At 31.8% G+C, this 16,195-nt stretch overlaps 1 protein-coding gene across 1 annotated transcript; it reads right to left on the bottom strand.

The window, feature by feature from the left end:
* Positions 1-2,891: 2,891 nt before the first annotated feature.
* LOC148572207 (protein FAR1-RELATED SEQUENCE 5-like) lies at positions 2,892-6,753 on the bottom strand. The gene is made up of 7 exons (XM_088507405.1): positions 6,613-6,753; positions 5,270-5,657; positions 4,915-5,185; positions 4,719-4,810; positions 4,050-4,265; positions 3,478-3,731; positions 2,892-2,945 (listed from the first exon to the last, which is right to left on the bottom strand). The coding sequence occupies exons 1-7, from the start codon at positions 6,751-6,753 to the stop codon at positions 2,892-2,894; spliced, it is 1,416 nt and encodes a 471-aa protein (XP_088363531.1).
* Positions 6,754-16,195: the final 9,442 nt, after the last annotated feature.

Below are 16,195 nucleotides of genomic sequence, written 5' to 3'. Positions count from 1 at the left end.
TTTAATCAATAATAGATGTTATCCATATAATCTTATGCTGGTTACACAACTTTCTTTATTTTAGTTTTGGCTCAGATAAGAGCACTTAATTGTTAAGAGCACTCAGCTAAGAGCACTTAATTGTTAATGACTGTGCAAGGAACCTGGAAAACTTGCAATGGTAGTGTATGTTGCACCAGAGGACCCAGCTCAAGTTGACTTTCCAATCTCGTCATTCTCGCTTGGCATCACTCAGATGCACATACCGGACTCACCGCCCGGATCTCTAGTAATAAATGATCGAAATGCGACTCCAGAACCTGAAGCACCAGAAAACATAAGAACAACAGAAGCTGTGGTGGACACACTAATGCCATCTGGGGGTGCTGCAAGGCCTACAGGTGATGACATGAACAGGATATACAAGTGGGTGACAGATCGGAAGGGTGCCAAGAATACCACGCTCGCGTGGATTCGCAATGGTGATGATGTTCAGCTGTAGCGAGCAGATCTTCAATCACTGGGATGGCGTAGAAGAGTAAGCGATACGGTAAGAGCAAACAAAAAAACTGTAATCAATTGCTGTGTATGTGTTCTGCATTAAAGTGCCATGAAATGTAATACGTTTACTCTATTCAGGTGGTTGATTACTGTTGTGCCATGTTCAATGCTTCGAGCAACGCAAGGTTTTGCACGGATTTTTACTGTATTCTACCGAGACTAATGGTTAGTGCAATCTGTCCTTACCCACTTAATATTAAGTAATACCATAATTGCCTCCGTGAAGGATTCTCTAAATTATTACTTTAGGTGTTTAACTAATTCAAAATGAGTTTACAGGCCATAATGTTGACTGATGATAACATTGAACGATGTGCCGGAACGAACACTATTTTTGTCCCTGTTCTTAGCAACTTCATGGGCCGCGGGCAGCACTGGTTCGATGCGGGGAAGGCAAAAAAAGTTAATTATGTGAGTAATTTACATACTTACTTGTCCACACACAAAATCTATTTTTTCATTACAAGAATATGAAAAAAATAACTATATGCTAACATGTTTTATTCAACGATGAAGTGGTTTGTTCTAGTGTGTCGAGATGATCACTGGTGGCTATATATACTCCACCGGAAGACTGATAACCTATGGGTGTTAAACTCCATGCACAATGGCCCACACTCGGAGCGCCGAGAGAAAATAGATAAATATGTAGTAAGTGAGAATAGATTTGATGATGCATATTTTTTTGGGTGTTAGGTGTTGCCTTCCATGTTTTTTTTTTTATATTTTCCTCCCTAATTTTTTCTATCTGGCTTGTCGAAGGGCTTTCTTCTCCAAAAGTTAGCAGCAACTGTAGACCCGAATGTAGTATTCACAGCTAAGGGCTATGAGTGTTGCTATGAAACAAGGCTCCAAAAACAGCCAAATGGGTAAGTCTAGAGATGAAAACGAATAAGGGTTTAAAAAATCAACCCACACAAATTTTAATATGTTGGCACGAATTTTTGTCATTTGTGTTACATAGGTGGGACTGTGGCGTATGCGTCATTAAATGGATGGAAATGTGGGATCCAAAGAGCTTGGCAGAGGATGAATTGAACATGCATATTTGGACGATGGTTAGTGAAATCCAAAACATATGCTGATGCTTATTTGCGTATTTAATAATTGATAAATAACTCTTCTTGGATGAATTCTACTTATGCTGGCTGGATTTATATTTGCTTCTTTAGAGTATTCTATACCAAACACAAATACATCTGTTTGTGACCACAGGCCCAGCTGCAACAAATTTGGAAAGAAATTCTGACATTCTAATTTGCAAAGACAACATCTCTAAGAGTGAGGTAGATGGTGTACTCAATGTACCATGTCGTCATGTAGAGGATAGGGGAAAGAAGAAAACTCTTGAAGATCCTTGGACGAACCCACGGACAATATCACTGGTTCGAAGGGCAGAACGGGCCAAGAAAGCTAAACGGAACTATAAGCCATAAATTGAGATTAGAGTTGGTCGGTGTGTGTTTTTTGTTAATTAGATTTCAGAATTTAGTGGATGTTATCATGGAATACAGATGGATGTTATCAGATATAAACCAAAACCGGGTGCATCCTTTTTAAACGGTTACCTATATTGGGCAGCAGGGTAAATATATACACAAACAATTGATTAGGACTAGAGTTGCTGTGTGTATTTACGGTTGATATGGTTGCAGGATTTACGTGATTTTATCATGAAATATTTGCGAATGGTTTTGGATTTGGACTGAAAAAAAAACACAATAATTCAATATCCCAGTTAATATTTATGTATAAAAAAATTGTTTTTAAATTGTTAGTTTATTTTTTTATACGTGTTTGGCTTGTTTTTGCTCAAATCAAGAACACGTTGATTGAATTTTGAATTTTCTTTCGAATATACAATTATTCATGCTTAACAGTCAGCTAATGCCCAAGCAGTAAATGCTCGATCGTGGTTGTTATTCTTATAAATTAAAGGATGTTATTGGATGTAAATAAAATACATGTCTGGATATGACTTTTTGATGTCTAATTTTTTAAATAATAAAAAAAAGACCGTATTGTGTATGGATACTTTTGGATATTCAATTTTAAACTTTATGTATTGCACCACATTAGCATAATGATCAAATTATCAACTAAACTTTTATTATTTTAAATATTAGTAACAAATAATAACGGTAAAAAAGAGTAAAATAATGAAAAAACTTGTATATTTGTTGCCCAAGTCTGTTGTTGTATTTTGTTTAATAATGGTGGATGAAGCAGTAGCAAGGTAAAATAAAGTTGAGTATATTAATTTACATAAAATAAACCCAATAAACCACCAAAATTATGATAACTTGAAATAACGTTGAAGCATGGGCAAAGTACAAAGTAGTTGCTAAACTCTAATGCTTATGATATGTAGTGCTATTAAACTTCGAATCCTCCAAGAATGCTTCCTGTGGAAAAAAATTTAAAAACAAAACAAAAGAGAAAACAATAAGTAAATGGACATGACATTAATGCTATGAAAAATATACTAGGTACACATACACAATTGTTCGGCGTTATGGAATGAATTCAATAGTGATATGAAGGAGCCAGAGTGCGTAGCCAAATTATCTGTCATTTCTGAACAAGCCCGTTGTGTATCTTTGTAGGAAGATGCCACATTTGGAGGAAATGGTTGTGCATTACCATTAGGCTCTTAACACACAAATCATATTGAAAGATAACATCACCACTTATCATCCATTCAACCCACTTAAAATAAACAAATGACGTGAAAAAGGGGGTAGATCTCATATTTACCTTGTTGTGATTGTGAGTGTTCTTGTTTTTGCGTGCCCTCTTTTTAATAGATTTTTCTAGATCTGCCCCAAGTCTGGTGGACGTTGGACGACCTCGGGTAGGAACACGACATGGACCATGTAGCTCATCCATGCTAACGGGACACTCATCACGTGTATATGAGTAAATCACACTTGGTACATGTGCAGCTTGATCCTCGGATTCCTTGTGTTCTTTAAGCTTCTGCCGAGCACTGTCCATGGCATCACGCAATATAGCAGCAACATCTGGAGTAGCCACAAAATCCTGAGCGACGTTGTAAAAATCAGAACACAATTGCCTAAAAATGGTCATGCTTTCATCAGAACGGTCCATGTCAATGCTACTCCTGATGTATGTGTGTCTCTGACTAACATTCTTACTCCATCGGGATAGAATGTATTGTGAGGACACTGCTGTCACACGAAAATGTAGAAGAACAGCAAGACTATGACAACATAGAATACCATTCGATTGGAACATAAAGCAATCACATTAAACGTCTGATGACTGCGAGCAATACACGACTTGGTATCTGCTATACACTGACATGTCAAACACCATCTTTTGTTGGTCAACTTCACAAACTATACTTGTGCCATGATGGTTGACTGAGGATATGTCACAATCGGCCTTTTTTATAAATTGATCCTGAACGTCTCGAAACATGGAGTTTGTATATTCTCTCTGGAACTACTTCTCTATTGGTGAGCTGGAAACACAAGGGATAATACATCTTAAATCAGCAGCGTCACACTCAAGCTCCTTTTGCTCCTTGTCTATAACACAGTTTTGGTATTGGCGAACAAATTGCAACAAAGAACTCTTACTGTTTAAGTACTTATCGAAAACTGAATGCATGCTCTCACTACGCTGTGTGCTCCTCATGCCAGCCCAGAATTCGTCCTTGAAAAATACTGGCACCCACATGTGTCGGTCAGCAAACATATCTGCAAATGAACAGAAAAAACCAAAAATGCAAAAAAACAAAAATAGCGTCAGTTAACCCATAAGTGCAACATCTATATTGACTATAAAATAACATCTATAAAGAAGCCACACAGAGGCAGCAATGAACTGGAAGATTATACTACCATTTAGCCACCTAGAATTGTGGAGGTCATACTCTTCAATAAAATTGTGCCAATCTCTCTCAAATGAGTCCTTAGATCTGGATTCATACACAATCCTCTTCATGCATGTGATGAGCTGATCAAAACGACGGTAACCTACCAGCTTGTTTGGTATCTTGTTTAGGATATGTCATATGTACCATCTATGGCGTGTGTGTGGTAATGTGGTCTCTAATGCAGATCGCATCTGCAGCGACTGATCTGTTATAACACATATGGGGGCCTTACCCATGCACTTCAACCAAGTACGAAAAAGTCATTCGAATGTACGAGTGTCCTCATTCCACAATAAAACGCACCCAAGAAGCGTAGACATCCCATGGTGGTTGACACCTACGAAAGACCCAAACGGCATATCGTACCTAAACAATGGAAATATAAAAACATGATATGTAGGTGGAAACTCCAAATGCCTTGGATGGAAAAAAGTCTAATTACGTACAACAGAAAAAGAATAATTTCGTACCTATTAGTCTTGTAAGTAGTGTCAAACGTCACGACATCACCAAAATATTTCCATGCAGCTCTACACCGAGCATCGGCCCAAAACACATTTCTAATGCTATGGTCTTCGTCCACATCTATTTCAAAGAAAAAGTTCGGATTGAGCTCCTTCATCCGTGAGAAGTGCTTAAGTAACTCTTTTGGATCCGTCTCATCCCCAGAAATGCGTAAGTGACGACTAATGTAATTTCTAACATCCTTCTCTGTAAAGGTGAGGTTGGCAGGGCCACCGACTGCATTGGCTAGTGCCTGGTACGTCTTACTCGGTCTAATGCTAGCTTGGTCATTTTACTGTATCAGGTCCTTCACATGCATACTTAGCTGACGGTTTGCTGAGAACATTCCAGATAGCTTCGGATTAAGTGGGTGTGAGTGGGATACCTCTACTCGAGAAATCCTCCACTGCCCTGTCATTTTATCTAATGCCAAATAGCAATGGGCTTTGCAGTTTGTTGAGGCCACCGTTTTCCTTCTCTTGGGTGCCTTTACACGGAATGTGTGGTATCCATCTCTATTACAATGCAAAGTCTGATTAACAACCACCCTCTGATCATTTATGGTCTCCCAGCCGGTGGTTCTTATTTTGACGACAAATCCAGTCCTAGACGTATATTGGTAATAATATGCACGCGCATCTTCTAATGTGCTGAAGCACATTCCCTCCTCGGGATCTACCTCCTCGTCACCACTGGCTTGGTTTATGACCTGGAAAAAAACAAAGAAAGAAAAAAAAACAAATGAAACTCTACCTAATAGTTAACTATATAAAAATGGCTAATTTCACTATCGAGTATAACAAATAAAACACAATATTGTAATTTTAGGTGCTAATTTCATTTTATTATGTATGTTAACGTGGATGTTAACTTCATGTAATTATTTTTTTATTTACATATACTTTTTATTTTTTTATTTACATTCTCTATTATATTTTAAGTAATTTAGAATTAAATATTATAAAAAAGTTATTGATCATCAAAATACTTATTTTTATGATTTATCTCTCATTTAAATTAAAATACGGATAAGAGGATGAAAACATTCATGTCCTAACGTTTCTTTTCGAAAACAGGAGCAATGGTTACTTATGTGTTCCAATAATAATAATAATAATAATAATAATAATAATAATAATAATAATAATAATATATCAATTACCAAAGGCATAAACCACAAAAAAAGGGCATATTTATGGAAATAAGAGAGGAATAAGACGGAAGATATAGTAGGGATCATAGCTTCTATTTCTCCAGATTTTGTTTTAAAATCTTTCAAATAAATTTTCTCTGAAAAACATTTTATTTTAAACTGTTAGATTATAGAATAACTCCAAAGTTGTTTATTAATATTTTTATTAACTTGAATTTTGATTTAAAAAATTATTTTGTAATTCTTTAGCAAAACTAAACGTAAAATTTAAAATATGAGAATTGAATGAAATTCTATATTAATTAGAATATCAATGAATGCTATGTGTACGAAAGCGTGATGATATATGATAGTTTTGGTTATATTATTTGTGATGATGTTAAAACTTATTTTCCGGTGCAAAATTTATTTTTTTTGAGATAAATAGCAAACAAATAATGATAAAAAAATGTTACGCATATAACTAAAGTGCTAAAAAATACATAAAAAATAATCCGAGTTATTACCATACCTCATCAGAGCTAGTGTAGTTTTTCATATTCTCAGAAATTGATTGACTGGCAACAATTACATTGGGTGAGTCCGTTTGTTGTTCAAATTCTTCAGCACCTTCTGTCATAAGTACTGTATTAAGGTCGATATCAATTGCCATACAAATTACAGTGATAAAAATAATTTCTTGTAAAATTTCTTGGTTTATACACTATTGTGCTTGCAATGGTGTTATTCTTGTGATTTTTTAATGAATATGATTGAATTAACATAAAGTATATATTAGGATATGTTTCATGTTTCATATCTCCAATAATTGATGATAAATACCATAATGAACAAAGAATCAATTGCAATTATTTAATTACCGTTCTTAAATATAATTATTATTAATCTTTATTGTATTTTTATATATAAAAATCAAATTATAAAAAGAATATTAAGTATTGATTACAATAGTGCCTAATAAAAAGGAATATGCTTTTTTAATTAATATCATTAATAAGCAGATATGATAAGTACGGTGATAAATAGAATGATAAGAGAGTGAAGTAAAAAATAAAATTATTATTAAGTGATATAAATGAAGTAAAATATAAAAAATTTTAGCTGATTATGGCTGAAAAATTTTGGTTATCAATCTTTTTCCTAAAAAAAAATCCAACACTCTCCCTCATGCAAAATTACTCATAGTTGACAATAAAAGGATTAGGGCAAAGTAGTTTGAACGTTAGATATATTCAATTTAAATTAGAGTTGAGTTAATATGTATTTTTAAAACATATTAAAGTTATTAAAGATAAACTATTAAAATAGTTTTTAATTTTTAAAGATGCTGACAAAAATACTCTTCTAATAATATTAAATATATATTATTAACAAGTATCTCAGAAACTAAATTTTGATATGCTTTTTATAAATACTAGCGGCTCAACAGGTACTATTGTGCCTGTTCAGCCGCTTTTCTATTATTTTTAAGAAATTAATTTTTATGTTTTTATTTTAAAATTATAAATTTAATAAAATAAAATATTAAAAAATTTCATTATGTTGTTATTATGTGAAAACAAAAATAAAATAAATATTTAAAAATATTATTTATAAAATAAATATTTATAAATGTTATTATGTTTATTTATTTATTTTTAATAGTATTTAATTTGAATTAGAGACAAAAAATTATATTTAAAGTATTCTTTATTTTTATGCATAATTATAATTGATAAAAAATATTTTTTAAAATTTATTATTCATTTTTTAAAATTATCTTTAATTTTATTTTTTTAAATTATTAATTTATATTTTTATTATTGTCTCAACGCCACTATGATATTGCATTGTTTTCCTTTCTCGTCTTTTTTTTCTTCCACCTTCTCTTCACTCGATAGTTATTAATTATCACCAAATATTATTATCACAACTTTTAATTTTGTCTATCACTTTTATTTATAACCAACTATTTTGTTAAATTTTATAAGTTGTTTAAGTTTTGCTAAAAGAATTTTTTGTAATATAATTTATTTATTTTAGTTTAATTTAAAAATATTTATATACTCAAATTTTAAATACAATATTCTAAGTAATCAAGTATTTTAGAAAATAAAAAAATTATCCCATTAAAAGTAATTTAAAAAGAAAAATATTAAAAAATATTTATAAAATATTTCCATCCATCATTAACAGACAGTTAAATACAGACATGTCAAAAAAATAAATAAAATGTACATATAAAATGTAAAGAAACTGTTTTTTTTTTTTTTGTCAAATCAAATTAATGAGAGAAAAAGACATAACGCTATTTGTCTATGTGAAAAATTGGTAACAAATTAAAAAAATTAAAAATAGATTAAAAATATAGATTGAGTAAGTAAATTGAAAAAGAAAAATTTATAACCACAGTGGAGGAAGGCAAAGGAGTAGGATGGAGGCAATTCAACTGAGAATGTTAAAGAAAGGAGAAGAAAAAATAAAAAAATACAAAAATGATAAAATTTTTTAAGAAACTACAACAAAAACTCTAATAAAATAATTAGAGTGAAGTTACAGAGTACATCAGAACAAAATGGTACAAACTAAAACTAAGATAAAACTAAATAAAATATAATTTAAATGAATATCACAAAATATAATAAAATTTACCAAAAATTACTTATCACTACTATTGATGATAATTGAATACTTCCTTCATCATAAATTATTCTTTTGTTCTTTTCGTACATGCTTCTAAAACCAACATTTATCATAGTCATAGTCTATTTTAGAAAGTTGTCTAAAGAGTTATTCAAAAGGTGAAAATATTAGAGTTGAGGAAGAGAAGTAAAGAAATTAAAGAAATGATAAAAAAAATAGATTATTTAAGTGGAGGATTGAGAAAGAAGTTACGTGTGAATTTTTTTGTAACTGGTAGTGAAATAAATAACTGTAAAGTTAGTTTTGGATTATGTTGGCACTTAGCAGGGTTAAAATAGGAAAGAAAATTAGACACCAAACTTGAGATTTTCTCATTATATATTTTTACAAATATAATTCAAAAAATGACATGTTTTTGTGTTTAAAATTTAGTGATTTTATATTAAATATAGTCGAATCCCCATGACATGAATTAAAGACATTATTGCGCTAAAGCTAGGTCGTTGTTTGGAAGCAACGCGCTGTATGGCTCGAGTACGGTGTCAAATGAGCAAGAGCCGTTGCATCGGTACCTGGACGTAGTGTTAAATGAGCAAGGGTTCTCGCGTTTTCGTGAACGGACGAGGGTAAATAAGCTAGTTCACAAAGTAAAAGGTAAAGGTCGAAGCGACAGAAGGTTGAGATTCGGGACATGGAACATAGGTACTCTAACAGGAAAGTCCATGGAGGTGGTGGACACCATGACAAGAAGGAAGATTAACATTATGTTCCTACAAGAAACAAAGTGGGTTAGTGCGAAGGCTAGGGAGTTGGATACTTCTGGTTTCAAACTTTGGTATACAGGAAAGGTGAAGAATAGGAATGGGGTTGGAATAATTGTGGATAAGCAGTGGAAGAAGGACGTAGTGGATGTCAAGAGGGTGGGAGATCAGATCATCTCTATCAAACTTGTGGTGGAGGGAGGTGCTTTCCATGTGATTAGTGCCTATGCACCGCAAGTGGGTTCGGACGAACAACACAAGATAAGGTTTTGGGAGGATCTAGAGAGTTTGGTTCAAGACATACCTTTGGGAGATAAAATTTTCTTATGAGGAGATTTAAATGGCCATGTTGGGAGAGAAGTGACTGGATATGGGAGTATTCACGGAGACCATGGTTTCGGGGTGATCAATGCCGAGGGTAAAACTATTTTGGACTTTTCCTCAACTTTTGATCTTCTCATCGCAAATGCATGTTTTAAAAAGAGAGACGAACAACTTATAACCTATAAGAGTGGCATGCCAAGCTCTCAAATCGACTTCTTCTTGTTAAGGAGAGTCGATCAGAAATTTTGTATTAATTGTAAAATTATCCCGAGAGAGAGTTTGACAACACAACATAGGGTGCTCGTCATGGATTTTTGCGTTGAGCAAAAGTTAAGGAAAAGACAGCATACGAAGAACCCAAGGACGAGGTGGTGGCAGATGAAAGGTGAGGAACAAAGAAGCTTCCTAAGACAGGTAGGAGAAGAGACAAAGTGGGATGGGAATGGAAGCGCGGAAGAGATGTGGAGGGAGATGGCAGAAGTTATTAGAAGAACAACAAAAGAAAGCTTTGGTGAATCTAAAGGAATAGGGCCAAGAGACAAGGAGTCACTGGTGGTGGAATGCGAGTGTACAAGAAAAGATAAAGATAAAAAGTGAGTGCTTTAAAGAGTGATCTTTATGCCGCAACGCAGATAACTGGGAAAAATATAAGGCGGCTAAGAAAGAGACAAAAGTGGCTGTAAGCGAAGCAAGAACAAGAGCATATGAGGGTCTCTACCAGTCTTTGGGCACGAAAGAAGGAGAAAAAGGTATATATAGAATCGCAAAGAGCCGTGAAAGAAGAATGAGAGATTTGGATCAGGTTAAGTGCATAAAGGATAAGGATGGAGAGGTGTTGTTTCAAGAGGAGAAGATTAATGAAAGGTGGAAGAGCTACTTCTACGAGTTATTCAATGAGGGACAAAAGACTCTTCCGAGCCTTGGTCGGTTATGCACAAGGGAAGAAGATCAAAACTTTGACTACTATCAAAGGATTCGAGACTTCGAGGTAAAAGAGGCTCTAAAGCAGATGAAAAACGGCAGGGAAGTAGGACCTGATAATATCCCAATTGAGGTTTGGAAGGATCTTGGAGAAAAAGGCATCAACTGGTTAACCAAGTTTTTTAATGAGATTTTAAGGTCAAAGAAGATGCCTGATGAATGGAGAAAGAGCACCTTGGTACCTATCTACAAGAATAAGGGAGATATACAAAGTTGTGGAAACTATAGAGGGATCAAACTTATGAGTCATACCATGAAGTTATGGGAAAGGGTGATAGAACAGAGGTTGAGAAAAGAGACACAAGTAACAATGAACCAATTTGGATTTATGACAGGCATGTCTACCACTGAAGCGATATACCTATTAAGAAGGATGATAGAGAGGTATCGTAGTAATAAAAGGGATCTACATATGGTGTTTGTTGATTTGGAAAAAGCGTATGATGGAGTACCAAGGGAGGTCTTGTGGAAGGTTTTAGAAAAGAGGAGAGTAAGGATCGCATATATTCGTGCAATTAAAGACATGTATGATGGGGCCACAACTAGTGTGAAGACTCAAGGTGGTGTGACAGAGGAATTTTCTATTAGTATAGGATTACACCAGGGATCATCCTTAAGTCCATACCTATTCACATTAGTCTTGGAAGTACTCACAGAGCACATCCAAGAGCCTGTGCCATGGTGCATGCTTTTTGCCAATGATATCGTCCTTATGGGAGAGTCAAGAGAAGACCTAAATAAGAAGTTGGAGTTATGGAGAGAAGCTCTAGAAGTGTATGGTCTACGCATAAGCCGTAGCAAGACGGAATATATGGAATGTAAGTTCAGTCTGAGAAGGGAAAACCCTAATATAGAGGTGAAGATTGGAGAAAACATCCTACGAAAAGTTAAAAGTTTTAAGTATCTTGGATGCATCATACAGGATAATTGAGAGATTGAACATGATATAAATCATAGGATCCAAGCAGGTTGGTCAAAATGGCGGAGTGCATATGGTTTTATATGCGACAAAAAAGTGCCTTTAAAACTTAAAGGTAAATTCTATCGCATCGCTATAAGATCGGCTATGCTTTATGGTACGGAGTGTTGGACGGCTAAAGGAGAGCATGAACATAAGCTGAGTATGACAGAGATGAAGATGTTGAGATGGATGAGCGGTCATACGCGATTGGATAAAATAAGAAACAAAGATATAAGGGAGAGAGTTGGAGTAGCACCCATTGTGAAAAAGATGGTTGAATCGCGTCTCAGGTGGTTTGGACATGTGAGAAGAAGACCGATAGAACATCCAGTCAGGAGGGTGGATGAGATGGAAGATGAACAAGGGATGAAAGGCAGAGGAAGACCTAAGAAGACCATCCATGAGGTGGTCAAACGAGATCTATATGTAAACGGTCTCTCTGTAGACATGATATATGACAGAGTACAATGGCGTCGTTTGATTCATGTAGCCGACCTCACTTAATGGGACAAGACTTTGTTGTTGTATATTAAATAGACTTTTTTTTTATAATTTTTTTTGTCAATAAAAAATTATTGAGATCGAATTTTGCTTCAATTTTTAATGTACTTTTTAAATAGTTATTTAATTATTTTTATTGGGATCTTTAAAAATTAAGGATAATTTTGATAGTTTACTTTAATATTTTTAATAGAAAAATAAAAATAAAAAAACTATATATATACTAAAAATTATTTATTAAATAAATTAACTACTATATATTTGTGTAACTTATTTCCAATTTATATCTTATATAATTTAATATATTATACATATTTTATATCGATAAGTAATTTTGATAGTTGATCTTTTATATACATGATTAATATATATAATTTTAAATTATAATATATTTATTATATACTTATTAAAATAAAAATTTAGAAACCTTTTATTTTTGTGGAATAAAAACGGAGGTATGATGGTGGCAACTTCGTCCGAATTTTCGTGGATATAATACTGTAACGGAAGATCTAGTTCACCATGGCGGATGGAAATCCTGTCCTTGTTACTTCTGTGTCCGATAAAAAACTTGAAAGAAGAACTAGAGAAAAAATTTGTCATGTTGATTAGAATTAAAATTCAGAGTTTTATGAAAAATTGATTTTAAATTTAATTTTGTAAACTATCAATCCTTTTGATACTAATATTCAATTAATTTTGGTCTAAAGTACTCAGCTCACTTATTTAGTTATTTGTTTAAACAAGTGTCGCGAGAATTTTATCTTGTACAGCTCTCTAATTTGTTGGCTAATGGAGTTTAAATTGATAGATTAGGACAACAAAAAAATCTAATTTAATACATTTTCTATTAACAAAACTCACATCCACGGTGAATTAGAGCAACAAAAAAAACTAGTTTAATACATTTTTATTAACAAAAATCAAATCAGACCGACCATTTCGATAAAAAAATTCGATAAATCAATTAAGGTAAAATAGAATTTATATTTGGATCCTCTTTGTTATGGCATACTTTTCTTGTCAATAAACTATGTTATTCTTTATTATTTTATATGTTAATTATTAATTATATAGTAAATACAATAATTTTGTTAATATTATTTTAATTTTATATTTATTTATATTTAAATTAATTATATTTTTTATTATTCATAATTATTAATATAAATATTATTAAACATGTATATAAAAATATCAAATATTTTTATTAATTACAATATCATTATTCTTTTTATGATTATATGATATTTATTAAATATTATTTTTTTAATAAATACATATAGTATATAATAATATAATAAATATAAATTAGTTAGTTAGTTATTAAAATAAAAAAAATAGTTATTTTAGTATAAAATAAAAAAATAGTTATTTAAAAAATCTTTATTATGAAAAATACTAGAATTTTTTATATATTAATTTAATGATAACTGGATTATAACTTGTTGATTATAATTTGTTGAAATTTGATTGTTTTTAAAATATTAGTGAAGATATGCATTTTAAATTTTAATTTTAGGTTTTTAACTATTTTATATTTTTTATTTATATAGGACCGGTTCTACCGATTCAACTAGTAATTTATCGATTAAACCAATAAATCAGTGAACCAATAGTCTGATCGGTTTGATTCTGACAACTATGGACCTAATCCTAACTTTACCCGCAGGTTGAATTTGTTACTAAAACTCAACCATACTCTACATGCGGATTAAATTTGTTACTAAAACTCAACTCTACTCTATCTGCGAGTTGAGAACAACCCAACTCTAATCCTACTCGCGGTCAACCCGCGGATATCCGACCCTGCTCGTGAATTTTCACAAATATGCAATATTATTATATAATCTAATAATGCAAATTAAAAATTCAATACAAACAACACAATCATCTCACAAATAACACAATCGTCCCACAAACAACATAACTATCAAATATTCAATTCTACATAAAAGTCTTTGCTTAAATTAACAACACAAACACAAATAAAATATTGTAATATAATATTGTATTTATATATCACTAAAATATAATTGGTTTTTATATAAGTAAAAAATATTAAATTATTAATTGATAATCTTGACTCAATGATAAAGACCTTGTACACTAAACGAGAAGTTTTTGGTTCAATATCCACCTATAACATATTTTTATAAACATATACATATATAGGGTGCGAGCCCGCACCCCCAACTTGCGCTCAAATTCGCTTCGCACTAGATCGGTTGGCAACCCTACACAACTGGGTTGGGTAGGATACATACTCTGGGATGAATCTATGTTCTTTGTTGTGGGTTTGCCCCGTTACAATTTGAATTGTTTTTATTAGTATATGGTATTAATATTTATTTATCCTCTTTAAATTATGAATTTGACCTCATAATAAATTTTTGGGTAAAGTATATTTTTTGTTCCTAAAGTTTGACAAAAGTTTTAAAAATATCCCTAAGTTTTATTTTGTTTCAATTTTGTTCCAAAAGTTTTCGATTTGCATCAAAGATACTCCCGACGACTAATTTTTCAAAAAATTTAAAACCGATTTAATAACAATTTCATAAGAACAACCCCTCAATACAAACAAATCAAGCATAATTTTCATGCATTATTGTTAGATCGGTTCCGCTACGTTACCAACAACATATCTGCCAACTTCTACCAACTCTTATTTATAATTGTGTTTCATGGAAGTGTATTCGTAGATGTGTTTAATAAAAATGTCTTTTTTATAGCTGTGTTTAATAAAAGTGTCTTTATAAATATATTTCCTGGATGTGTCTCTTTATATATGTATTTAAAATATATTAATTATTAGACACATCCACGAACATACTTCCATAAAACACAATTATAAATAAGAGTTGGCAGAAGTTGGCAGATAATATATTGGTACCCTATACTTTTCCTTGTTAGATTGGTCTTAAATTTTTTGAAAATTTAGCCGGGACAAAATTGAAACAAAATAAAACTTAAGGATATTTTTAAAACTTTTGACAAATTTTAGTGATAAAAATATACTTTACCCTAAATTTTTATTCAAGTTTTAGTACTTAATAGTGAATTTAAGAATTTCATATTAGATGTCTATTAAAATGATCACTTCTCAATTTAAATGTGATTGATATTTTTCTTAAAAATTAACTTAAAAGTGTATTATTTATTTTTTTCGAAATTAGCTCTAATGTTTTTTTTTTTCTGTAACAGATTTCTAATTGCATGAGAAATAAATTTTTAAATAATTTTTTAGTTATATATATATATATATATATATATATATATATATATATATATATATATATATATATAAAGGTGAGTTCTACCCAACCCTGTCTAACTCGAACCCGCAACCTCTTAATTGAGTATGGGGAGACTATGCCATTTGAGTTATTACTCATTGGCAATCAACATGTAAATTACCATCTATGACATGGCACACATTAATTAGATGTTTAGTTTTAGTTTAAGTTAATTTAATCCAATAAGAGTTAACATCTTAACTGAAGTAGGACCATTTTATAATTAAATATTTTTTTAAGATGAATGATTAGATAATTTTATAAATATTAAAAAATAAATTTATATGTTTTCACATTTTATAAAAAAAAGAAATTCTAAATTTATATGTTTGCATCTTTAAGACGAGAGGCGGTCCAACCAGCCTTTCCTGAATTCCTGTAAAAAATGAGAAAATAAACTGAAAAATTTAATTGAAATTGTACTTATGTTTCTTATGAATGATCAATATTGGGGGCAATTACAATCAATTCCAACTTCTATATATGTGACAAAAATTAGTGAACATCTGCCTCGCTTTCTTTTCTTCCTTTCCTCTCTTTTCTTATACCAGATAATGAACAGCGAATGGATGAAAGCACTGTATTAAATATGTGCACAGCGGCCGCGTTGCTTGTGACGATAGCAGCGGCAATGATTTAGAGATGAGC

This window comes from Arachis ipaensis, chromosome B3 (assembly GCF_059453495.1).
Source record: "Arachis ipaensis isolate K30076 ecotype BB chromosome B3, ASM5945349v1, whole genome shotgun sequence".
Classification (NCBI taxonomy): domain Eukaryota; kingdom Viridiplantae; phylum Streptophyta; class Magnoliopsida; order Fabales; family Fabaceae; genus Arachis; species Arachis ipaensis.
This window is presented reverse-complemented; position numbering and strand designations above follow the sequence as displayed.